General features: G+C 45.2%; 1 protein-coding gene across 1 annotated transcript in view; it reads left to right on the forward strand.

The window, feature by feature from the left end:
- The window catches only part of LOC103287033 (P2X purinoceptor 7), a 39,819-nt gene extending 13,881 nt beyond the window's left edge, over nucleotides 1-25,938 (forward strand). Inside the window, exons 2-13 of the mRNA XM_054712349.1 lie at nucleotides 877-1,039; nucleotides 2,136-2,204; nucleotides 5,170-5,242; nucleotides 6,785-6,881; nucleotides 12,130-12,210; nucleotides 12,827-12,956; nucleotides 14,257-14,393; nucleotides 19,419-19,509; nucleotides 21,213-21,278; nucleotides 21,366-21,515; nucleotides 23,817-23,918; nucleotides 25,405-25,938. Of these exons, the coding sequence (XP_054568324.1) occupies nucleotides 877-1,039; nucleotides 2,136-2,204; nucleotides 5,170-5,242; nucleotides 6,785-6,881; nucleotides 12,130-12,210; nucleotides 12,827-12,956; nucleotides 14,257-14,393; nucleotides 19,419-19,509; nucleotides 21,213-21,278; nucleotides 21,366-21,515; nucleotides 23,817-23,918; nucleotides 25,405-25,902 (1,657 nt within the window). The 3' untranslated portion in view covers nucleotides 25,903-25,938. The remainder of the gene's footprint in view (nucleotides 1-876; nucleotides 1,040-2,135; nucleotides 2,205-5,169; nucleotides 5,243-6,784; nucleotides 6,882-12,129; nucleotides 12,211-12,826; nucleotides 12,957-14,256; nucleotides 14,394-19,418; nucleotides 19,510-21,212; nucleotides 21,279-21,365; nucleotides 21,516-23,816; nucleotides 23,919-25,404) is intronic.
- Nucleotides 25,939-26,293: the final 355 nt, after the last annotated feature.

Genomic DNA, 26,293 nt, shown 5'->3' on the forward strand with positions numbered 1-26,293 from the left:
GACAATACTATCTCCTATTGGTGTGAGGAAGAAGGGAAATGATGTGTGTAGAGCTCTCAGCACGTCTGAAGTGCTCAACAAAGGGTAACACATATTATCAATATTATTTATAAAACAGGTGTGTCTTTCTAGAAAACAGGTGGCTGACCTGCTGGACACACCCTTAGATAGGTACCGATGGGTTTCTGAGCCCCAGAACAAAGCTGGTGAATTAATGCCAGGTGAACTCTGGTATTTGAGAATCTGTCCTGTGAATTAGAGTCTATATTAGGCAATATTAGAGGTTGGCACTGGGGTGATAGTTTCCATGTAGCCAGCACTCACTGTGTGGAATTTGTATACATAATTTATCAACAACCCTGCTGTTAGGGTCGCTGAAGGAGGAACGCATGAGGCTAAAAGGGGTAAGGAATTATGAATTTATTAGGTCACCTGGAAACCAGATGGCTGAGCACCAAAACAGTGCCAGCACCCAGGGGTGGGGAGTAAATATTTTAAAGGACTCTAGGCTTTTTCAGCAGTGAATTCTTTGGGCGGGTCCAGATCCTGGGCAAGTCTGGAGGGGAAAGTTACTGGTCTCAGCAGATGGAATGTGGTCTAAGCAAAAAGAAATGTTGATTGTGAAATGATCTAAAGGTTAGTTTCCCAGGGGAGGGAATATCCATTCGATTATTTGATCAGACCTAACACCTATGAGGTAGGTATAACCATTCTTCCCATCTTAAACATAAGGAAAATGAGTCGCAGACAAGGCAAGTCGTTGGCCCAAAGTTCCCTAGCAAAGCTAGGATTGGAATGGAGGCAGCCTCCATCCAAAACCATGGCATTGGGCCTCCTTGAGAAAACCACTGATGCTTTTCTGTGTCCACCACACAGCTTTGCTCTGGTGTGTGACAAGCGGTACCAGCGGAAAGAGCCTCTGATCAGCTCTGTGCACACCAAAGTGAAAGGCATAGCGGAGGTGAGAGAGGAGATTCTGGAGAACGGAAAGAAGGTGAAAAGAGTCTTGGACACAGCAGATTACACCTTCCCCATGCAGGTGAGCACTGGTCAGCATCCTCCCAGGACAAATCCCTGCTCACTATCACCAGGGCCTCGTGCCCTTCCCCCGGCCCCCAGCCCTGAGACCTAGAGCCTTACTCCAGAAAAAGACTGGCCGTATTTAAAAAGCTCTGTGAAAATACAACTGGAGAAAACCTAAAAATTGCAAAACTGGGTCAGATCTAACAGCTCAAAGGAGATGATTCTTTGCTTTATCAAGTCCTCCAGGGCTTCTCAAAATAGCTGTGTGTCCTGGTGCATTTAAAACACCACTGGATTCACTCACACTTTGAGTTGCACACCGCTCTTTAGGAGCAGGGCCATGGAGTCAGCAAGGTCTGCCTAGATTCAGAAGGACAAAGAACTCCCTGCCTGGAGAGGACCAGCCCTTCTGTATTGTTTGTGTGGCACTTTGTCAACAACATGTCTCCAAGAAAACACTCTTGGGGGTTCAAGGAAGGATACAAAGGACAAAGAAAGAAAGGGTGTGGACCATACACAAGGGGCATTCGACTGCCTAAATTTGCAAGAAAAGGAAATGAAATTAGAATTGTCAAAATGGAGAAGTCGAAGGTGACTCGAACAGATGGGGGCGGGAGAGACTAAAGGGCCTCTGGGAGCTGGACAGCTTTGCAAAACCATAAAACCTAAGCTGCTATCTGTTTGTTGCTGACAGTGGGTCATTAAATTATCCCGTTATTTCCCAGGTGGTGGCGTGCCCTATTGCCCTTTTATTAAAGTCCTAGATAATCTGCACAGCACTCTGATGAAGCCAACAAACACCCCCAATTCTGCCTCCCCGGGCCTCCTGAGTTTCAATTTAATGGGCTTTTCCTGGGAAGCTGGGATGGAAAAGGAATCCTCAATCAGTTTCCATGTGCCTCTGGTCTCTCTCGGCTCAGCAGGGCGGCTCATCCAGCTTTGATATTAAGCCCTCCATGTAGTCCCAAGTTTGCTCCCGGCCCCTGATTTCCAGACTGAAGGTTAGCAGAATGGAAAGGTTCGCCCCCAGACACTTAGCAAGCTGGATAATTAAGATTAAATAGTTCTGTTCTCAAAGGCTTTGCATTGAACTTCTCTCCTTTTCTCCGCAGGGGAACTCCTTCTTTGTGATGACAAACTTTCTCAAGACAAAGGGCCAGGTGCAGGGCTTGTGTCCAGAGGTAAGGAAGGGACACAGAGCAGTAAGAGTTCTGGAGGAGACACAGGCAGGAGAAAGGGCGGGAGAATGTGGGATTGAGATCTGATATGTCTTCCAGCTCGCAAACATTCCTGAGCCTCCTTTGTTGAGTGTGGGTCTGGGCAGTGTCAGAAGACACTGCAGTTCTCTCTCTGGAGCCGACACATCTTTGCCTGTCCCCGTCTCCAGCTCAGGTACTAGGCACCTGTGCAGGCGAGAGGCCAGCTTCCTCTGTCGCTCCCTCCCGCATGGCTCCTGACAACATTGACCTTTGGCATTTGTGCGGCATTTCACATTTCAGTGGAGCCTCACAAATTTAGGAGAGTAACAGCATTCCCATCCCTGTTTTACAGGTCAGACGCAGATCAGAGAGGTTAAGTGCCCTCCCCTAGGTCGCCCAGCTTGCTGCAGGCGTTCTCTGAGAAGGCTTTTCCTACTACGAACCATTGGGAACTCTCTGTCTGGGAACGTTGTCACACAGCTCACATTTGCCTTCTCACCACACTTCTTTTTGCTTGTTTGTTATCACCCCACTTCCTAGCCTTTCAGTCTCTGCATCAGGTAAATGCTACCTGTCTCCCCACCACCACCACCCATGCAGTCTTTCCCAACTTGACTTTGCCCTCTCCAGACTCTTGACCTTCCCCTACCTCTTTCTGGAAAACTTTCTTCCCTACCAAAATGTATTTGTCCTGCCTTAGCCGGTTCAGCTCAGTGGATAGAGCGTTGGTCTGCAGACCAAGGAGTCCCGGGTTCCATTCCAGTCAAGGGAATGTACCTCGGTTGCAGGCCTGGCCTCTGGCTGGGGAGTGAGAAGGAGGCAACCAATCAATGTGTTTCTCTCACATCGATATTTCTCTCTGTCTTTCCCACTCTCTCTAAAAATCAATGGAAAAATATACTCAGGTGAGGATTTAAAAAAAAAGAATTGAAAAAAAGTATTTACTGATACATAGCTATATCCTATGCATTACATTTATAATGATTAAAAACGAAAGAAAAATTCTTATGCATTTTAAAAAAATATATTTGTCCTACTCTGCCCCTTCCCAGTCCTGCCCTCTGTTCTTTAAGAGGATAACTAGCTATTCTGGTAAGTTTATCTAGAGCGATGTGTTACAAGATATTACCTGTTACTTGCACCCTCCTGCCATTGCCCACTCAGGTAATGCCTGTGCTTTACCAGGGACCATCCCAGCACCTAGGGGCACAGCACTGGGATGCTATCGAGCAGGTCTCCTGCCTGTGGGAGGACCAGCCTTGCCTGTGGATCTTCCTCATCAGCCCACGCAGGTGACAAGGTCTGAGTGTCTGAGAGCTCGGGGTAGATGTGCTCTCTCCTATGACGGTCTTCGCTGTCGTGTCCACCTAAACCTGGAACCAGGCTAACATTCCCGTGGATCTGTATCAATAATGCTCATCTCATCTTCACAGCAACCACTTCAGGCAGACCTGTTCACCCCCCTTTTACAGAGGAGGAAACTGAGGCTGAGAGAGGTGCAGTGACTGGACCAGTGTCATGCAGCTAGACAATGGCGCAGAGGTGCTGTTGAGTCTCTATAAAAGCCACGCACTGCACAGGAGATAATGAGCAGCGGCGATTTTCTTAGCGGCTGTGTCACCTCCTGGTCTCCCTAAGACTGGCCAGTGAACCTGCTCCCGAGGAAATGGGAAGTTGAATACAGAAGCCCAGTCATCACATTTCTCTTTTCCTTCTTCTGTCCTCCGCTATCAGTCCGGAGACCTCATTTTCTCAGGCCAGGAGACAGGGCCGGCTGGCGCCCCTTATTTCCACATTTGCTGCTGAGCCTTCATGCCATTTGCTTCATTCAGTTCTGCAGCCACAGAGCTGCTTGGACCAGGCCTCTGGCTCTGCACACTGAGGGCTGTCCCTGCCAGTGGCCCCAGGCTGCCCTGACTTCCGCGTTTTAGATTTTTATTTATTTTTAGTTTTTATTGAGATATAATTCATATACTACAAAACCCACCATTTTATTAATATATTTTTATTGATTTCAGAGAGGAAGGGAGAATGAGAGAGAGAAAAAACCATCAACTGATTGGCTGCTTCCTGCATGCCCCACACTGGGGATTGAGCCCATAACCCAGGCATGTGCCCTGACTGGGAATCGAACCATGACCTCCAGGTTCATAGGTTGATGCTTAACAACTGAGCCATGCCGACCAGGCAAAAAAAACACGCCATTTTAAAGTGTACAATTCAGTGGTTTAGTACATTCACAACGTTGTGCAACTATCACCATTTCAGAACATTTTCATCACCCTAAAAAGAAACCTCATACCCATTAGCAGTCTCTCCCCATTCCCCCTTCCCCAGCCCCTGGCAACCACTGATCTGCTTTTGGTCTCTATGGATTTGCCTATTCTGGATATTTTACATAAATGAATCCTACAATCTGTGGTCTTTTGTGTCTAACTTCTTTCACTTACTACACCGTTTTCAAGGTTTTCCAATGTTGGAGCATGAGCCAGTAGCACTTCATTCCTTTTCATGGTTGAATAATATTCTACTGTACAAATGTACTACATTTTATTTTTTAAAATATATTTTTATTTATTTCAGAGAGGAAGGGAGAAAGTGAGAGAGATAGAAACATCAATGATGAGAGAGATTCATTGATTGGCTGCCTCCTGCACTGCCCACTGGGGATCGAGCCCGCAACCCTTGGCCGGAATCGAACCCAGGACACTTCAGACCACAGACCAATGCTCTATCTACTGAGCCAAACTGGCTAGGGCTAAATGTACTACATTTTTCTGTCTACTCATTAGTTGATGAATATTTGGTTTGTTTCCACTTTTTTGGCTATTATGACTTGCTGTGTCCATCTGTGTACAAGTTTTTGTGTGGACACAGGACAGCTGTTTTTCCATATCTTAGGGGCACTCGATACTCACTCCTCGCTACCCTGTCCTTTTCTTGGCAGTACCCTACCCGCAGGACACTCTGTTCCTCTGACAGGGGTTGTAAAAAGGGATGGCTGGACCCACAGAGCAAAGGTACGGTCTGTCTCTTTTTGGGACCATGGGGATGAATGGTCTGGCATCCTGGTGACATTCGCAGTGTCCTAAAGTTGAGATCTTTAACTCTGACTCTCAGCTGCCTTTCTACCCTCAGCAGACCATGGGTGGGTCTGTGTCTGCCCCGTGCCTTGGCTGTGCCCTCAGAGGACCAGCTGCTGATGTGAATGTGACGTTAATTCCCCAGTGAGCAGGAGAGCGCCTAAAAGTCTTGCAAAATCAGCACCTTCAGGGTTCTACCTGATGGAAAAATCAAATGGCTTATAGTATCATCTGAGTATTCTAAGCTTTCTGTCTTGAATTTCCATAAAGGTTGAGGAGCTTGAACTTGTACCCCTATGACACCTGGGGACCATACACGAATTAACCTGCAGAATTTCCTTCTCCTGTTTTGTTTTGTTTTTAATATATTTTTAATTGATTTCAGAGAGGAAGAGAGAGATAGAAACATCAATGATGAGAGAAATCATTGATCCGCTGCCTCCTGTATGCCCCACACTGGGGATTGAACCCACAACCAAAGCATGTGCCCTGACCAGGAATCCAACCCTGACCTCCTGGTTCATAGGTCAATGCTCCATAGGTCAATGCTCAACCACTGAGCTATGTAGGCCAGGCTCCATTTTTCCTGTTTTAACTGAAAGAGCACATGACAATAAAGTTACCACATAAAAGAATAAAAAGAAAAAGTATCAGTGGTCATAAAGCACACACTAAGGGCCTATGAATGTTGCATTCTTATTCCATGATACATGTGTGTCTGAGTTGGTATAGAGATCATTTTAACATTACTTGCTATTCAACTCTGCTCTCGGGAATCTTTAACTGATCCTGATGCTCCAGGAAGCTGTGCCATGGTTTTTGTTGTTGTTGTTGTTGTTTTTAATCGTCACCTGAGGATATTTTTCCATTGATTTTTAGAAAGTGGAAGGGAGTCAGGGAGGGACGGAGGGAGAGAGAAAGAAACATCAATATGAGAGAGACACATCAATCGGTTGCCCTCTGAACGCACCTGGACCAGGGCCGGGGATTGAACCTGCAACCCAGGTATGTGCCCTTGACTGGGAATCAAACCCACAACCCTTCAGTGCCTGGGCCGACGCTATAACCACTGAACACACCGACCAAGGCAAGATGTGCCATGTTTATTCTGCAACTTTGCACATCCCTGACACATGCTGTACACTCCTCTAGGGACTCACATGCCAAATAAGAAGCCAAGTTCGAGTCCATTTCCCAGTTGAGACAATGCACCCTGTCAGGCTCCCCTCTCAGGCATCTTTCTTTCAAAGAAGCCAAACAAGCCAACAGCATCCATGGTCTTCCTATGTTCTCTCTGACGCTTTTTAAAAAAATGCCTACCGTTCGATGTGTTGCTTGGTCAGCTTAATAAGCTTATGGTTCGGTTGGGGTTTCAATGGAAACTGAAACTGCTTGAGCTGAAACTGAAACTTGCTTGGGTTGAGAGTTTTCTTCCACGGTTCTTCACACGTGTGCTTCTGTGACCCTTTGACCCTGCAGGAATCCAGACCGGAAGGTGTATAGTGTATAAACAGAGTCAGAAGACCTGTGAAGTCTCTGCCTGGTGTCCCACCGAGGCAACAGAAGAGCCCCCCCGGTAAGTTGCAGGGTGGGGACTGACCCGTGGCCCGGCTCAGTGGTTGAGGGTCAACCTATGATCCAGGAGGTCACGGTTCAATTCCCAGTTGTAGGCTTGATCCCCAGTAGGGGCATGCAGGAGGCAGCTGATTAATGATTCTCTCTCATCATTGATGTTCCTCTTTCTCTCTCCCTTTCCCTTCCTCTCTGAGGTTAATAAAAATCCTAATATATAAAAACCCTGGGTCCATCATGACTGGAGCCTTGACCAACCTAAAGTCAGTCCTGTGTAGTCAGGGCTGGGTTGCTGTGGCGACCCCACACTGACTGCTACGGCAGCAGGCGCGGTGCCCCAGCACTGACTGCTGAGGGGGCTGCAAATCAGGCCCAGAGAGAGGCCTGAAGAGAGAAGCAGGGTCTGATCTGTAGCCTCTGTGGCAGCTGTTGATCAGCACTTGCCTCACTCTTTCTCTCCAGGCCTGGCCAGCAGCCGTGCCTCCATTTCTTTCCAGGCCTCCACCGGGGCTGTTGATCAGCCCAGAGACGCTGACTGGCATAGAAACCGACCAATCAGAACCACATCTGGGTGAACTGTGAGGAGCCAATGACTGCCTAGGAGGCGGAGCTTTTGACGCTGACTGGCATAGAAACTGACCAATCAGAACCAAATTGGCCAGCAGAGGAAGGCAGTTGGGGGTGAGATCAGGTCGGCAGGGGAGGGCAGTTGGGGGTGATCAGACAGTCAGAGGCAGTTAGGAGCTATCAGGCTGGCAGGGAAGGGCAGTTGGGGATGAGATCAGGCCAGCAGGGGAGGGCAGTTGGGGGCGATTAGGCCGGCAGGGGATCAGTTAGGTGTTAATCAGGCTGGCAGGAGAGCAGTTAGGGGGTGATCAGGCTGGCAGGCAGAAGCAGTTAGGGTCAATCAGGCAGGCAGGCAGGCGAGCAGTTAGGAGCTAGCAGTCCTGGATTGTAAGAGGGATGTCCAACTGCCGGTTTAGGCCCGATCCCACCGAGGGGTCCCAGATTGGAGAGGGTGCAGGCTGGGCTGAGGGATACCCCCCCCCCCAGTGCATGAATTTCATGCACTGGGCCTCTAGTGTATATATATTTTAAAAAATGGTCACAGTGACAGATTTGGTGGTCCCTGTAGTGACTCTTCTCTTTTTTAAAAAAATGTTTTTATTGATTTTTTTTTTTAAGAGAAAGGAAGGGAAAGGGAGAGATAGAAACATCACACTTATCAGCTGCCTCTTGCATGCCTACTACTGGGGATAAAACCCACAACCCAGGCATGTGCCCTGACCCAGAATTGAACTGGTGACCTCTTGGTGTATGGGGTTGATGCTCAACTACTGAGCCATACCAGCTGGGCAGTGACTTCTCTTTAATATACAAGGTCAGGTCCAGAGGCAGAACTTGATTTAAATCTCAGAAACCACAGGGACTGATGCATTTCAGCAAAGAAGAGAGAGACCTAGATTCAAATTCTGACTCTAATACTTCTTTGCTGTGTGACCTTGGGCAAATTGCTTAACCTCTCTGAACTTTAATTTCCCCATCTGTAAATTGATGATAATAATTGCACCTACCTCAGTGGGCTAATGTGAGAATTAAATGAGATACTTGTATTGTGATTGCAAAGTGAGCTCAGTGCCTGGCATATAGTAAGTGCTCAATAACACACACACACACACACACACACACACACTCTACCCATAGAGGTTTGGTGGTTCTAGACTGGTACTGTCCATGGAACTTTCTATAATGATGGAAATGTTCTCTTTCTGTGCTGTCTGATATGGTAGCCACATGTGGCTATTGAGTACTTGAAATGAGGCTACTATAACTGAGCCACTGAATTTAGTTTCATTTAAATGTAATTAGTCACACTTGCCTAGGGATGTTGGACTATTCTGGACAGCACAGCATTAGACAAATGTGACTCAGGGTCACACCATCAGAACCTGTGGGGCAAAGAGTTCCCCAAACTAACTTTTTAGAAGGTTCAGGAAAAGGTTCCCAATATTAGAGTAGGAAGCACTAGGCAGTGTCAGCCTGTCTTACCCTCAATCAGTTAATGGCACCACTCAGGTTCATTTCTAGGTCAAGGAAGATTCATTGTCAAAGAAGGAATTGCTCAGGGACATTAGCCTACACCCAAGTCATCCCGGTTCAAGGCAAGGGTCCTCTTGGTTGTCCATGGTTTTCAGTCCTGGCTCTGCCACCAATTCATTCACCAGATAAATACTGTGCATCTCCAAGCTGCTGCTGCAATTCTACATGACCTTGGGCAAGCAAGTTCCTGAACTTTTTTCCTCATATGTCATATGAGCATAGGTTCTAGAATTACTAAAATGATTCATGTAATCATTCATTCTTTAAACACATCTATGACCATGTAGTAGGTGTTAGATATTTATTTCATGTGTAACTATATACAAGAGGCTGTGCTAAATTTTTCCCCAAATATAGTTTTATTGATTTCAGAGAGGAAAGAGAGTGAGCAAGATAGAAACATCAATGATGAGAGAGAATCATTGATCAGCCGCCTCCTGCACACCCCACACTGGGGATTGAGCCCACAATCTGGAAATCAAACCATGACCTCCTGGTTCATAGGTCGATGCTCAACCACAGAGCCACACTGGCCAGGCGAGGCTGTGCTAAATTTTATGTAAAATACAAAATGACCCAGATAAGGCTCTTGCAATCTAACAGAAGAGATAGATATGTGTGCAGAGTTGTAATTCAAGGTAGAAAACTGTTAAGTATCATGAGAGAGGAATAAAAGGCTTTGATCCTTAAAGTTTCAGGATCCTATAGTCCTTTGATTCTAATTAGAGTGTTGCCTAGGAAGCATGGGATCTAGAATGTTCTAAAGGCAAATGGTCCAGCATGTAGCAGGCATTTGTCATAAATAAGATTTTCTTTTGTGCAAGTGACAGATACACAATTTAAACTGGCTTCAGAAATTTGTAACAAAAAGTGTGTTACTTTTTGGCTGTGTTTTTGACTCCTGACAATGAGAAGTCCAGAAGTATGGCTTCAAGTAAAACTTGTTACAGGCTTCAAATGATGTCATTAAGATACTCTCTCTTCCTCCCCTGAAGTTATTCTTTCTTTCATTTTAGCTCTCTTCACGCTGTGGTGTGGGGGAACTCCAGGTTTTTACTGTCCTTACTACTAGCAGTTCAAAAGAAAATTACTTCCCCCCATTCCCCACCCCAATAGTTCCTACAAAAGCCCTGGAATGTTCTCATTGGCCCAAGTCACATGACAATCTGAACCTATCACTGTGGCCAAGGAGATTGGATTACACTATTTGGCAGCTCTAGGTCACTTGCACACTCCAGGAACTGTAGGGATGAGCAGGACACGGACTCATCCCCACCCAGGCCTCTGAGCTGAGAGTGGAAGAGACCTGGCTTCCCTAAAGGGAGAGAATTGAAGGGCTACTGACAGAGGGGGAATGGGTGCTGAAGAGGCAAAAATTAGACTGTTCTCTATAGCTATATCCTATCTAATAAAGAGGAGATATGCAAATTGACCATCATGCCATTACAAAGATGGCGGCGCCCATAGCCACAAGATGGCAATGCCAGTCCCCTCAGCATCCCCAGAGTCCTCCAGTCCTTTTAGCCCAGCCAGGGGGGCAGCAGGCATGTGGTGCAGCCAGACTTGCCCTCAACCCCCAAGCTGCCCAGGGCCGGCCTGAGGCGCAGGCAAGCCTCAGATGGTGGCTGCCCAGCAGATGCCCAAGGCACAAGCAAGCCTCGGATGTTGGTTGCCTAGCCACCTAGGGCCAGCCTGAGGCGCAGGCAAGCCTCGGATGGCAGCTGCCCAGCCGCCCAGGGCCACCTGAGGCTCAGGTAACCAGGGCCAGCCAAGGCTTGCACTGCCAGCAGTGGCAGTAGCAAAGGTGTGATGGGGGCATCGCCTTTCCCTGATTGCCAGGTCGCCTCCTGCCCCCAAGAGCTCCCAGACAGTGAGAGGGGGCAGGCCAGGCTGAGGGACCACCCTCCAGTGCACGTGCACTGGGCCTCTAGTACCAAATAAAGCCAAAGCTGGGCTCTGCAAATCCTGGAATAAAAAGCCAATTGTTCTTGGTGCCCTCTTCCAAGTCTCTTCACCCTTTCCTGGTACTACACCCAAGATATATATATATATCTTCTGCCTACTCAGGCATGCAGGTAACAGCATACCAGCTATACTTTTTTTTTTTAAATCCTCACCCGAGAATATTTTTCCATTGATTTTTGGAGAGAGTGGAAGAGAGAGGGAAAGACAGAGAGAAATATCGATGTGAGAGAAACACATTGATTGGTTGCCTCCCACACACACCCTGACCAGGGCCTGGGCAGGGGAGAAGCCTGCAACCGAGGTACGATGCCCTTGACTGAAATCGAACTCGGGACCCTTTGGTCTGCAGGCTGACACTCTATCCACTGAGCCAAACCAGCAAGGGCCCAGCTGCACCTTTTTAATCCACAGCCAGTTCCCTCCATCTTTAACAGACTGTTAACTGCATAAGTACAAAAACCTTAACTATCTTATTCATCACTACATCCCCAACACCCAGTCTCATGCTCAGTCCAATGATTATTTGTCAAACAAATAGATGGAAGGATGGTGTGTAGACCTTCCTGCAGTCTAGAATTTGGGCTCCTCTAACTCATGCAGAATTCCATGCTACACAGGGCCTCTAGGAGAATGACTGACAGAATCAACTACGTGTGTGGTGCTGTGCTGAAGGCTGGGGAAGTCAAGATAAGAAAATTATGGCCCCAGCCCTCCAGGAACACCAGCCCTTTGGGAAAGATTTAAGTGGCGTATGATGGAGTTGGCTTGTACCGCCTCTGAGCCAATTATGCGCATCCTTTCCCAACTCCAAGTTCAATGATGTCAGGTAGCCTGAAATCAGACATGGTGGGAGTATTATACCACAATAATCAGTAAATGCTACACATCAGAGCTTTTTTTTTCCCCCTGAAGAACAAGTTGATTTATCAGCAAACCACGACACATACCTAAACATATAATTATATCAGACTGTGAGAACTGCCATGGGGTCTCTTCTCCCAAGAAGAAGGAAGAAATTCTTACTGGAGACGAAGAGACTTTTAGAACGTCTTGCCAACTAGATTGCATTTCTCTTCACTCATTGCAACGACCCAAGCAAGAGACCGGAAGCCGCTGGTCCCACTAGCCCGCTGCCTCCCTCTGTCCCTGTAGTCATTGATCTCCATTGTCGAATGTCTCTCACTCAGGCCTGCGCTCTTGAACAGTGCTGAAAACTTCACTGTGCTCATCAAGAATAATATCGACTTCCCTGGCCACAATTACACCACGTAAGTGCCCAGAGTGTCTGGCCATATTGTTGTCTACTGCTGTGTAACAAATTATCGAAAGAGTTAGAAGCTTAAAACAACAAACATCTATTACCTTACACAGTTTCTGTGGACCGGGAATCTGGGAAAGACTTGCCTGGGTGGTTTTGGCTCGGGGCCTCTCAGGTTGCAGCTGATCTATCAATGAGGCTGGAGTCACTCCAGGCTTGACTGGGACTGGAGAATCCAAGCTCACTCATGTGGCTGTTGGCAGGAGGGCTCAGTTCCTCAGCATGTGGGCCTCTCCCTGGCACTGCCTGAGAGTTCTTAGGACACAGCCGCTGGCCTCCCCCAGAGCAAATGATCCAAGAGAGACAGAGGGCAAGCAAGCAAGACAGTAACCAAGATGGAAGTCGCAGTCTTTTATAACCTAACCTTGGAAGTGACTCACCATCACTTCTGCCATATGCTACTGGTCACAGACCAATGCTGCTACTATGTGGGAGGGGACTACACAGGGGTATAAATACACAGAGGTAGGGACCACTGGGGGCCCTCATGGAGCCCAGTCACCACACTGGCTCATTCCTATGCAAGCTTTCAATGGAGGTGTTTGTTTGCTTTTCATTATGTGCAGGAGAAACATCTTGCCAAACTTAAACATCACTTGCACCTTTCACAAGACTCAGAATCCACAGTGTCCTATTTTCCGACTAGGAGATATCTTCCGAGAAACAGGAGATGACTTTTCAGAAGTGGCAATTAAGGTTGGTGGTGCCTTCGTACCATGAGGTTTGTGGGGGAAGTTGTGTCAGGGGAATGGAAGATGTCAAATGGCCAAGGGGCTGAGCCACTGGGTCTTAATAATATGGTTCCCTTTATTGAGCATTTAGTAAATCCATCCATGATGCCAACTACTTTCACAACAATCTTAGGAGATACTTGGTACATTAATTTCCTGAGGCTGCTATAATAAGTGACCACAACTTGGTGGCTTAAATTTTTTTATTATATTTATTATATTTATTTATTTATTTATTTGAGTGTGAGAGAAAGAGATTTGCTATTCCACTTATTTATGCATTCACTGATTGATTCTTGTATGTGCCCTTGCCATCTTTTTAATTGTCTGTTTTGATTATAGCTATGCCAGTGGGGTGAAGTATCTCATTGTGATTTTGATTTGCATTTCCCTAGTGACTAGAGATATTGAACACCTTTCATATCCTTATTGAGCATTTGTGTACCTTCTTTGTAGAAATGTCTACTCAAATTTTGGTGTACTGAGACAACACTCTAACCAACTGAGCCACCAGGCTGGGCAACACACATTCTTTTACACTCTGGAGATCAGAAGTCCAAAGTCAGTTTTACTGGGAAAAATCAGGTTAGCAACAGGGTGAGGCTCCCACCAAAGGCTCCAGGGGAGAATCCATTTCCTCGCCTTTCCACCTCCAGAGCTACATTCCTTGCACTTCCTGGCTCTTTGGATGATGAGTGACAAAAGCATTAGTCACTATAATATGTAGAGTGCTTGGTTTAGTGCCTGGCAATAAATAACAATTGTGATTATTCTGTATTATTCCTCCTTTCTCCAAGTCAGAGGCTGCCAATTCCACATCGCTGTATCCCTAGCTTCTAGCATACTGTCTCGAAATGCCATATTTCATGATTCAAAGACATTTTTTTCCCACATTTTAATAGTTCTGAAATCAGGAAGTGCTTTCAATTTATGGAGTCTCACATTTTAATTGACAGCATTTTCTTCTTAGAGGAACATAAAAAATTATGTCTTACAAGCAATAGTGTCTTAAGATTCAGTGAAGTAAGATTCAATGAAATATGATGGTCAGTGCTCAAAATACTAGTATGTTTGTAGAAAGGAAGAAGTACAAGAGGTTACTTAGATGTTCAAAGGAGAAAATGGTCACCTTGAATTGAGGATGGGGCGGCTGAAGAAGCATGTAAGTCCTTTCCTTCAGTGATCATCGCTATGCAGGGAGATGTCTGGTGGCTGCACCCCACACCCAGCAGGACGTAGAGATAGCTTCTTGTTGTCTTCCTCAGGGAGGAATCATGGGAATTGAGATCTACTGGGACTGCAACCTGGACAGTTGGTTCCACCACTGCCGTCCAAAATACAGTTTCCGGCGCCTTGATGACAAGACAACCAATAAGTCCTTGTACCCTGGCTATAACTTCAGGTAACAGTGCTTGAGGTCAGACTGGCCACCCTTGGCTCCCCAGAGGCCTGCCAGATACAGATCTGGTCCTGGTACCTCTAGGGGTCTCATGGCTTCAGTCCCAACTTATCTTTAGCACCTAGAAAGTGCCATTCTTTGTTTTGAGCTCAGCAATATATTTATAGGACTTTAAAATGACTTTATCTTGCATTTCTTTGTGTTTGGGATGAGGGTGGTGGGCTTCTGATACTAGCTCAGTCTCCATGGTGAAGTTCTTCTGCTCTGCGAAGATCATCTTTTTTTAATATTTTTATTGATTTATTATTATTATTATTATTATTATTATTATTATTTAGCAAGGAAAGGAGGAGAAATAGAAACATCAATGATGAGAGAGAATCATTGATTGGCTGCCTCCTGCACACCCTCAGTGGAAATTGAGCCCGTAACCCAGGCATGTGCCCTGTCCAGGAATCAAACCAGGGACCTCTTGGTTCATGGGTCGATGCTCAACCACTGAGCCACACCAAGCTCTAAGAACATCTTAAGGACTCCTGATACCCTGAGCCACATTGCTTCCTCACTTCCATTCTGTATTACCTCAAAGGTTCTTTGCAAGTTTATGTATGCTTCTGACTTCTGGATGTCAACCCTGTGAACTCACTAGAATCCTGGTTCATTTGGACTTTTCAGCGGGCAGGTGCTGATCTGTTCTTGCTTTGACAGTTCACTCCTCTGCTCCTGACTTTTGTCCAGTGGTAATCCTGCGCCATCCTGACATGGTGTCCACGTTTCCTCCTGTGTCTGGATAACTTTCTCATCCTGTTCCTACAACTCTGTCCCAGCACTAATGGTGGCCCTTCAGTGTGAGGTTTACAACACAGTCTCCAAGACTTATCATTGCTTGTGGGAGCTAGGCAGGTGTCTGGGACTGTGGTTATGGATCATCATTTTGTGCCCAGATCCAGGAACAAAGTAGACTTATGCTGTTCCCTTTTCAGAAAAAGTGTCCAAGTATATCCCTAGAATAATAGTTATACAATTTGCCTATGAAGCTGGTAGAAAATTGATGCTGGGCCCAGCTGATATGGCACAATGATCGAGTATCGACCCATGAACCAAGAGATTGCCGGTTCGATTCCTGGTTATGGCACATGCTCATATTGTGGGCTCGGTGCATAGTGGGGGCATGTGCTAGACAGCTGATAGATGGTTCTCTCTCATCATTTCTTTTTTTAAAATATATTTTATTGATTTTTTACAGAGAGGAAAGGAGAGGGATAGGGAGTTAGAAACATCAACCAGCTGCCTTCTGCACACCCCCCACCAGGAATGTGCCCGCAACCAGGGTACATGCCCTTGACTGGAATGGAACCCCAGACCCTTCAGTCCGCAGGCCGATGCTCTATCCACTGAGCCAAACCGGTTAGGGCCTCTCTCATCATTTCTATCTCTCTCTTCTTTTTCCCTCTCCCTTCCTTTCTCTTTCTAAAAATAAATAAAAATATATTTTTAAAATTTTAAATAGAAAATTGATATTGGTATTTCTCATATTTTTCATTAATTAAATATATGTTGAAGAAAAATATGGGTTGCTCTAATGGACATATATTTGCAAACAAAAAAGACAAAGTTACTTTCATAAGCTTATATTCTAATAGGATATGAATATAAGAATTATTATAAGTATAATATATAAATATAAGACAAAAATATAAGTAAATAAAAACCTCCAACAAGCCAACATCATTAAACATCAGAGAAATGCAAATTCAAACCACAATGAGCTACAACTATACACCTACCAGAATGGCAAAAATTTTAAAAGACCGGCAATTCCAACGGAGTTTCATCCAGGGCTCTGAAACCGGTTCCTTGCTTAGGTAACGTTTCATCCCTGCTGCTCTACTGAATAGGCTTGTGGCCATTAGCAAGAAGAGAGGATGGGCTCCGTGGTCCCCCCACTGCCCTCACAGGTTGTTTCCTTAGCAATTGACAGAAGCATGCAGGGCAATGTACCGACCAGATGTTAGCAAATGTCCTTCAAGTTACTGAGCTAAGCCTAAGAACATTAGCTCCTGGAGAGATCTGAGCTTTCTGAAGAACTGAGACTGTTATAATATTAATATTATTTTAGAACACAGTGTTAGAGCATTTGTTGTCTGGAATGAGCACCAGAAGAAATCTCTGGCCAGAAATAATTGTCCAGATCTGATGGGTAATGGGTAAGTTCTTCTCAAACAGCCACACAAAAGAGAAGGCAATTCCAGGTTAGTGGTATAGGAGGTAGAGGAAAAAACATGTAACTTTCTAAAACACAGTAATCTGAAGAGGTTGACCACATTTCAGAATTTTTGTCTTTTACCAAACGATGTCCATGGCAAAAGTCCTAGGTGAGCTGATGTTCAGGACGTGTAGCTGGGGCAGACCCACACAGAACGCCGGATACACTTCTCTCGTTGAGAATGGGTGTGTGTGTGTTTTAGTTTCCTGTGCCTGCTGTAACACATGACAACAAACGTGGGGGCTTTAACAACGGAAATGTATTCTCTTCCAGTTCTGGGGGCCAGAAGCCCCAAATCAAGGTGTTAGGAGAGACAAACTCACTCAGAAGTCCCCAGAGGAGGGTCCGTCCCTGCCTCTTCCAGCTTCTGCTGGCTCTAGGCATTCCTTGACCTATGGCTGCATCACTGCAATACCTGCCTCCGTGGTATTGGCCTTCTCCTCTGTGTTTGTTTCAACTCTCCCTCTTCTTTCTCTCATCATTGGACCTAGGGCCACCCCAAATCCAGGCTGATCTCATCTTGAGGTCCTTAATTACATCTGCAGACTCCACTTCAGAGGTACAGGGGTTAGGTACTTGGATGTATCTTTTTAGGGGAGACTGTTCAACCCATTACAGTGTGCAAAAACATCCTTATGCCTGGCCAGTGTGGCTCAGTGATTGAGGGTCAATCCATGAACCAAGAGGTCACCAGTTGAATTGCCAGTAGGAGGCCAATTGATGTTTCTCTCTCATTGATGTTTCTATCTCTCTATTCTTCTCCCTTCCTTTCTCTCTAAAATCAATTTATGTATAAAATATATTTCTTTATTGATTTCAGAGAGTAAGGGAGAAGGAGAGAGAGATAGAAACATCAATGATGAGAGAGAATCACTGGTTGGCTGCCTCCCGCATGTGCCCCCACCGGGGATCAAGCCCGCAATCCAGGCATGTGCCCCTGGCCAGAATCGAACCTGAGACCCCTCAGTCCACAGGCTGACACTCTATCCACTGAGCCATGCCGGCCAGGGCTAAAAATATATTTTAAAAAAGACATCTTTGGCCAGGGCTTACTATTTCCCAGAATGTGCACTAGAACCTCCTGGTACTCTCCTGAAAACAGAGATTCCTAGAAATATCTCAGACCTTCTGAAACCATCCTTAGGGCATGAGGCCCAGGAATCTGCCTTTGAACACACTTCCCAAGTGATTCTTACCTTCAGTTTGAGAATCATTCTCTCAAGACCTTGAAGGCAGAAATTCAAGTATTTATATTGTAGGATGTTAACCTTCCCAGTCAAACCAACTTACACAGAGGGACAATGCAACCGCAGGGCAGAGAGTGGTGCTGCATGCTTGCTTTGTGTACTAGAACACAAGCCACTCGATAGAGCAGGAGAAGAAAACCGCCACGGAATGAGAACCAGATGTAGAGATAATGAAACCCCTCTGGCTGGAAACACATTAAAGTGCCTAAAAACACCTAACCGATCTCAATGTCAGATTTTGAGAGTTTAAAAAAACACACCCCACAGTTTCAGATGTTCTATACTGTATTCTGGCAGAGCACCTGTCTTCTGTTGTCTTTTCTCCCCACACCTGTAAATAGATTGTGAATGAATAACTCAGAAAGGAAACATATACTGTTACCTAAAACAACCACTGAAAGGCAGACAGGGGGAGGGACAGATTGAAAAGTTTCTTGAGGCCTGGGGTTTACGCTTCCCTAATTGTTCATGAAAAATAAAACACACCCCTTTTCCTGACTGTGGCACTGGTGATGGATGCATATTTGGGGTGACTGTGATTTGCGCCTGGGTCTTAATTTGCAAGATGTGATGACAAGGAGAGGTGAATGCCCTTGAAAGAATTTGATTACATTTCCAAACAGGAGGGGGCATGCTATGCCACACACGGCCACAGGGGGGAGCACCAGGTTTGGTCAGGAGGGAACAGGGAGGGGAAAGCACTGCCCAGGACCTTTATTGTGTTTGTGGTGGGAAAGGCAAGGCAGGGCTGGAGAACAGCTTGGAATTGACTAGTCTGAGTATTGTGGGCTCTAGGGTCCAGGGGTGGTCTCTGGTTGTCTGGTACTTGGCCCTGGGTAATGTAAGGCAGCAAAAATACTGGCTGAATGTGTGAGAATTAGGTCAAAAAAGGTGGTGGGGGATATGAAGTCGGGATTGGTTGGAGAGTTTCCGACATGGTTTTCATGCACTTGTAAAAGCTGGACTGCAGGGGAGATGTAAACAACTTCAGCTGTTAGTTTGGCCCTGTGATAACGCTGCCAAATAGACACCTACAGAATCTCAGACAAGAGGGTTAGAACAGATTGCTGAGGTACCTGTCCCCAACCCAGTGATCAGTATCTAAGATTCACCTCCAACACTTTGTTCTAGAAAACCTATTTTTCCCTCTTAAGGAATAATCAGATAGCTTTAAGGTTTGTGTGTTTTTGTTTTAATATCTCTGCTTTTTGCTTATCCTATGTTGTTGGTTAAAAGTTGTTCCTTTTCATCTTAAACAAAATTAGCAGACTTTTCACCACTCTGTGATACCAGGGGTAGTGGAAGCAGAGGAGGTGACGTGGGGAAGTGGCGCTTCAGTTCCAGGTGGTCAGAGAGAGTGATTCGTGGGTTTGGATTGTGTTCCCTTTGCCAGCCACCACGAAGCTAGAAGATGGATAGGGAAGACTAGACCAGCTATTGTTTTGGTTTTTGTTTTCATAAAATACCAGCACTTTCAGATAGATCTTTATAAGTGGGATCCTTTTCCTCCTACAGATACGCCAAGTACTATCAGGAAAACAATGTTGAAAAACGAACTCTGATAAAAGTCTTTGGGATCCGTTTTGACATCCTGGTTTTTGGCAACGTAAGTATCTGCCCCAGCCACTGGCACTTGTATTCCAATGACCATGTTCTAATGATCGCTGCAGTGCCCCAAGAGATGAATGTTTTGATGGTAGTCATTAGCTGGCACTGTGCATCTCACATGTGGGATAAGAGAGGGGGAAGAAATGTCTTTGGGGTCCTATCCATGAATAGTCATCTGTTGAGTACAAGAGGGAGATAGGGAGAAAAATATATAAAGTATATAATATTCAACTTTAAAAGTTTTCTGATGCTTAAAAAAAGAGGAGAAAGAGATCCTTCTGCAAAGTACAGTAGTTAGTACAGAATCCAACAACTTAAATTGGTTTAGAAAAAAAAAAGGCTTCTTTAAAAAATTTTTTAATTTTATTATTTAGTTTACATAAATGAAAGGTCCAGGAGCCATTACAGGCTTCAGGCATGGCTGGATCCAGATACTCAAACATCATCATCAAGAATCTGCCTCCCTCCATCGCTTACATCTGTCCTCCTCTGTTTTAGCATCATCCCTTGCTGTCACCTTATACCTCACCAGTTTAGCAACCTCAACTAATCACTGTGACTAGGGTTACGGCATACACTCAATGGCTGGTGTTGGACAGCTCTGAGCCAGCTCCTTCCCCAAAGCTACATGGAGCAAGTGTTAGTACACAGACCAGGGAAAGGCCCTGGGACTGAAAATCTACATCTGGAGGTAGAGAAAGACTGAAGAAATGGGCAGTCCACTCCTGTCTGGTTAAAGAGTTTATTAAGGGAAACTTCCATATAAGGAGCATCTTGGGCATCTGCAAGATAAAATGGTCCTTTGAGCCACCTAACTATATAGGGCAAAAAGGAATAGTCACTGGTACCAATACTTGAATGCTGCCAGCTACCAGGGAAATTACTTTACATGCTTGATGAGGTCAGGATGCCAGCCCGTTCCAGGAACCAGCAGGTAGCAGGAGGCACGGAGGGGTGCTGATTTACATCAGAATGAACATACACTGTGGTCAGTCTCTAAAGGAGGGGGTCTGGGGTAAGCAATCTGTTCTAGCCAGTGTCCAGCTCACAGGTCAGACAGCAAGCACATCATGGAATTGTCCCTCCTCTACACCGAGAATGGACAGAGATAGTTCTCCACAGGAAAACTGGGATGATGTCTCCAGAAGAAGGAAGCTGGGGATGCTGGGCATGTAAAACTCAACAGATGCCCACAATACCTTCCCCGACAGCATACTGTTTATGCAGCATGGTGCTAAGAAGCACGAGAATCAATCAGATGTAGCTGAGAGAGGAGAAGGCCATGGAAAATAAGAACCACCAGGACACCTAAGGGAGGACCTTGTGCGGACATTCCTTCCCTTTGATTCCAAAGCAAATTCAAACCTCTTTGAGGTAAAGCTTTTCTGAAACCATCGCCTTGTATGAAAACACAACCTTCAGTGGTTCTCCTCTCAGTGTGTGGGTTCCAGTGCTTCTTTGCTTAAAACATTCATGTTTTCAAACACATCTTGGAAGACAGAAACAGGATGAATGAGAGTCCTGTTCTCAGTCTCTGAGTCCCTGTCGGCGTGAACACCTTGGATGCGTATATCAGAATCACAGAGGCAGACACCCCCCCCACCACCACCACCCCCCTCTGCTGGAACGAACACTGACATGTTAGAGAAAAGAGCACTGCACTGAATTTCAGCCATGTAACCTTTCCCGCTCTGCTTGCAGGGAGGAAAATTTGACATTATCGCACTGATCGTGTACATCGGCTCAACCCTCTCCTACTTTGGTTTGGTAAGGCTTTCTCTTTCCCATGCTGCATGAAAATGCTTTGGCAAAAAGAAGTTTCACTAACACGGCATTTGTTGGGGTTCTTCCCAGGCCACTGTGTTCATTGACTTTCTCATCAACACTTACTCGAGTACATGCTGTCAATCCCATGTTTATCCCTCTTGCAAATGCTGTGAATGCTGCGCCGTCAATGAGTATTACTACAAGAAGAAGTGCGAGACTGTTGTGGAGCCAAAGTCGGTAAGTCTCACTGTGTCTACAGACGCCAAAACGCTGGGGTGTCCGTTAGCTCACTGAGAAATGTGCAAAACTAAGGCCAGATCCACAGGTGTGATCCTAGGGTGGACAAGCCTCTGGACGCCACCCCACTCCATCATTTCTCAGATGAAGCCTTTCATTTTAGGGAAGGATAGAAACAAAGAGAGGCAAGACAGAGGGAGAACAAATTTTACATTCCGGGACTTGTCCATTTTATCAGACTTATTAAATGGGTACAGCCAAAAACAATCGTGTAATGACTTCGGGGAACAATCTGGCAGTGTATAACAACATTTAAATGGGACATACTGCACAGCCTGGCATTTCCACTTCTCCACACTTGCCCTAAACACATTTACATGAGCACCCAGGGAGTATAGTGTAAGATGTCCGCTGCAGCATGAGTCACTGAAGAAAGAGCTTCTATCCAAATGTACAATCTGTGAACAGTGCATGAAACTAGGTTAAATCCATAACAAGGAATGCCGGGCACCTGTTTAAAAGAATGAGGTAGATAAAAATAACAGCCACACTTATATAGCACTTTATATATATTAACTCACTGAGTCTGCACAACAACCTCATAGATAGATGACACTATTATCCCATTCTACAGATGAGGAAATTGAGGCACAGGAGGGTTACATAATTTGCCCAGACATATACTAGTAGGTGGTAGAGCTGAAATTGCAACTTAGGCAGGCTAATTCCAGAACCCATGTTCACAACCACTATGTTTTAGGTACTTCCAAATATCCAAGACATTTTGTTGAGAGGTAAAAAGCAAACTACAGAACAATACATATGGTATGATATAGGTTAAAAAACTACATACATAAACTAATTCGATGTATTTTAGACATGAACAGATATGCACAAACACATATATTCTATATATTTTGTATATTTTATATAGTTCTACATGTATTATACACATACATCTCTATATGTGGGGGGTTATATATAAAAATACAAAAAGGCATTGGACGTACAAAAAGGAATAATGATTCCTTCTGGAAGGAAGCCTGGGATGGGGGACTAGTCAAAGGGAACTTTAGCTCATCTGTATTGTTTTGGTTGTTTAATTTGGACTTTACTCAGCAGGTCCTCTATACTTTGTTTGTATGATTTCCTCCCAACCAATAAGAAATCTCTGGAAATTTAAAACATCAGAGGGTTTCTTTGACTTTCCCTCATCCAAGGACACCCCAGTCCTATTCCGGCTGCTGAATGCTCAATTCACTGTCCATTGTATATGCATATACAATTTGAAATAAAAATTCATCACTGCAACTAAAAGTAATCACTATTGCCCAGCCGGCATGGCTCAGTGGTTGAGCATCGACCTATGAACCAGGAGGTGACGGTTCGATTCCTGGTCAGGGCACATGCCTGGGTTGCAGGCTGGATCCCCAGTGTGGGGCATGTAGGAGGCAGCTGATCGATGATTCTCTTTCATCATTGATGTTTCTATCTCTCTCTCCTTCTCTCTTCCTCTCTGAAATCAATTTTATAAATATACTAGAGGCCCGGTGCACAAAATTCATGCACGGGTAGGGTCCCTAGGCCTGGCCGGCAATCAGGGCTGATCTGTGGAGCAACTGTCGGGGCGATCAGGGGGACCCTGCTGGCACCTGCCTTGGCCGGCCTGGCGCTGCCCACTCGCCAGACCCACCCCTCACCACCAGTCACCTCCCTTTATGGGGCGACAGGCGGGGTGATGGGGGGGGGGCACTGGCACCCGCCTTGGCTGGCCTGGGGCCTGTGGGCTGGGGACAGCTCCTGCATTGAGCGTCTGCCCCCTGGTGGTCAGTGCTTGGCATAGCGACTGATTGTTCTGTTCAGTCAATTTGCATATTAAGCTTTTATTATATAGGATATAGATATAATCACTAATGGCCCAAGATAGAATGAAACTTAATGGAAATATAAATAATTTAAATTGCAACAGTATAATTTTCTGAAGATAGTCTATCTAGAGTAGCCTGAATTGAGGAAACATAGCAAAGAAATTTTACATAGTGCTTGGGGGCCTATAAACATTAGGCAGTAAGTTGTGGACACTCTAAGTCCACAAATTAAGGTGTATGGGGTTCCAGTTTGGATTCACCTTTAGACTCAGAAATCATTCATTCTTGGTTAGCAATAGGTTTTGGTTAACTTGTTTAAGGGTTTGCCATTTGCTAAATGGGAATAATATTTGCTTTAGATATGTCCAGGTTTGCAGTTCTTAATTATTCTATACCAAAAAAAGAAGTAAAATTTTTAATCTTCTTTCCCTAGACATTAAAATATGTGTCCTTTGTGGATGAATTCCACATTAGGATGGTGGACAAGCAGCTACTTGGGAGAAGTCTGCAAGATGTCAAAGGCAAAGAAATCCCAGTAAGTTAAAACATTTAGTCTTCTCTCTTTTTTTTTAAAAGAAAACTTACTATTAAATATAAACACATCTAGAAATTTGTACAGATCATACTTGATGAATTTTAACAAAGTAAATACATGCAACCAGCACCCAGCTGAAAAAAGTGAATATCACTCGCAGAAGTCCCGTTGATGTCTCTACCCTATCACTACCCACCCCCAAAGCCATCGTCTTATTCCAATGGTTAGTTTTACCTCTTCTAGAATTAAAAAATATTGTTTTTACTTTTCAATTACAGTTGTCATTCAATATTATATTAGTTTCAGGTGGTTACCTCTTCCAGAATTTTATAAAATTTGAATCCTATAACATATATTCTATTGAGCGCCTGGCTTCTTTTACTCAACATTATTTTTATGAGAGTCACCCATGACGTTGCATATAGCAATAGTTCATTCTCATTGTTGTATAATTTCTATTTTATAAACATCCAGTTTATTTACCCTCTCATGTTGATGGATAAATTTGAGAGTTTTCCTTTTGGGTTCATGCCAATGATGCTGCCATGGTAAACATATGGCACCTAAACATAGGGCATACATTCAGCTTTAGGAGTTACTACCAAACACTTCTCTAAGTGGGTGTTCTAATTCACACTCTCCTCGGCAGTTCAGGCTGTTGGACATCTTCACTAATGTATTAGTTTTCTATGACTGCTGTAATAAATTATCACAAACTAAGTAGCTTAAAAAACAACAGAAATGGCCTGTCTTGAATTTCTGGAGGCTAAAATGTCTGCAACCAGAGTGTGCTGCTGTGAACATTCATGTATGAGAACTTATTCACTTTTAAGGTACTTGACTCAGACTTTCTTTGTCTGGTGAATGAAGGTATATGTCACAAAGAGTAGACATTTATAAATGATGGCAATTATAACAATTTCTCTTAGAGCACAACGAAGGGCTTCGCCAGTAGAGGGAGCCTGGTGGGAAAGGAGAGGAGCTCAGTCAACAAATACTTACTGACTACTGTGTGCTGGGTACTGGCCTAGGCATTGGGGATATGACAATAAACAAAACAGACAGGGACCCCGCTTTCATGCAGAAGAATCATCAAGGTGATGATTAAAAAGACGCTTTCAGATGGCAATAAGTACTAGGAGGATGGAGAATCTCATGGGGCAATAAGAGAATGAGCTGGGAGGGGCATTACCTAGATTGGGTGGTCAGCTCTTTTGGAGAGGTGATATCTGCACTGAGGCCTGGCTATTCTGAATTTTACTTTCTAAATCTGTGCAATGGAGATAAGGACACATAACTCATGGGATCCTTCAAAGGCTTAAATGAGGCCGTGCTCGTAAAAGACTATCACAGTCCTGACACATACGTTTAACACACGGAATTGATATAATATTAAATGTGATTTTGTGAGTTAATAATAAAGTTAAAGAACCTAGAACTCTAGGGGTTGTCATTGCTGATAGGTTTGGAAACTTGACTTTTCCAGAGACCCTTAATGGACTTCACGGACTTGTCCAGGCTGCCCCTGTCTCTCCAAGACCCACCCCCCATTCCTGGGCAACCAGAGGAGATCCAGCTGCTTAGTAAGGAGGCAACACCCAGATCCAGCAGCAGCCCGAGCTGGTGCCAGTGCGGAAATTGCCTCCCATCCCAACTCCCCGAGAGTCACCAATGCCTGGAGGAGCTGTGCTGTCGGAAAAAGCCAGGCGCCTGCATCACGACCTCAGAGCCATTCAGGAGGCTCATCCTGTCCAGACGTGCCCTGCAGTTCCTCCTGCTCTACCAGGAGCCCTTGCTGGAGCTGGATGCAGATGCCACCAACAACCAGCTGCGGCACTGCGCCTACAGGTGCTATGCCACCTGGCGCTTTGGCTCCAAGGACCTGGCTGACTTTGCCATCCTGCCCAGCTGTTGCCGCTGGAGAATCCGGAAAGAGTTTCCCAAGAGTGATGGCCAGTACAGTGGCTTCAAGAGTCCTTACTGATGGAACAGAGCAGTCATAGGCACATTACTTCTGCTTGCATCCCGTGCTTCAGCAGCCAAGATCTGTGGCCAGATTTCCTCCGCTGCCACTCTGCATGTGTCAGAGAGCAGAGAGACCTGGGTAAACAAACAAACCAGCCAGAATCCCTCAACATGAACTGAGAGTCGAGAGATTCAGACGTCTGTCTCAATTCTGCCCCTGGGAATCTGTGTGATCTAAGGCCTTTAACCTCTGTACCTCAGTTGCCTTATGATTCAACCTACAGAGATATTGGGAGGAAAAATTGAGACAGTGTATACAAACATTCTTATTAATGCACAGAGAGCTATATGAATACAAAGCAACTCATTATGAGGTCAGACTAGGATAATGTCCAACTATGAAAAAACTC

This window comes from Eptesicus fuscus, chromosome 23 (assembly GCF_027574615.1).
Source record: "Eptesicus fuscus isolate TK198812 chromosome 23, DD_ASM_mEF_20220401, whole genome shotgun sequence".
NCBI lineage: Eukaryota > Metazoa > Chordata > Mammalia > Chiroptera > Vespertilionidae > Eptesicus > Eptesicus fuscus.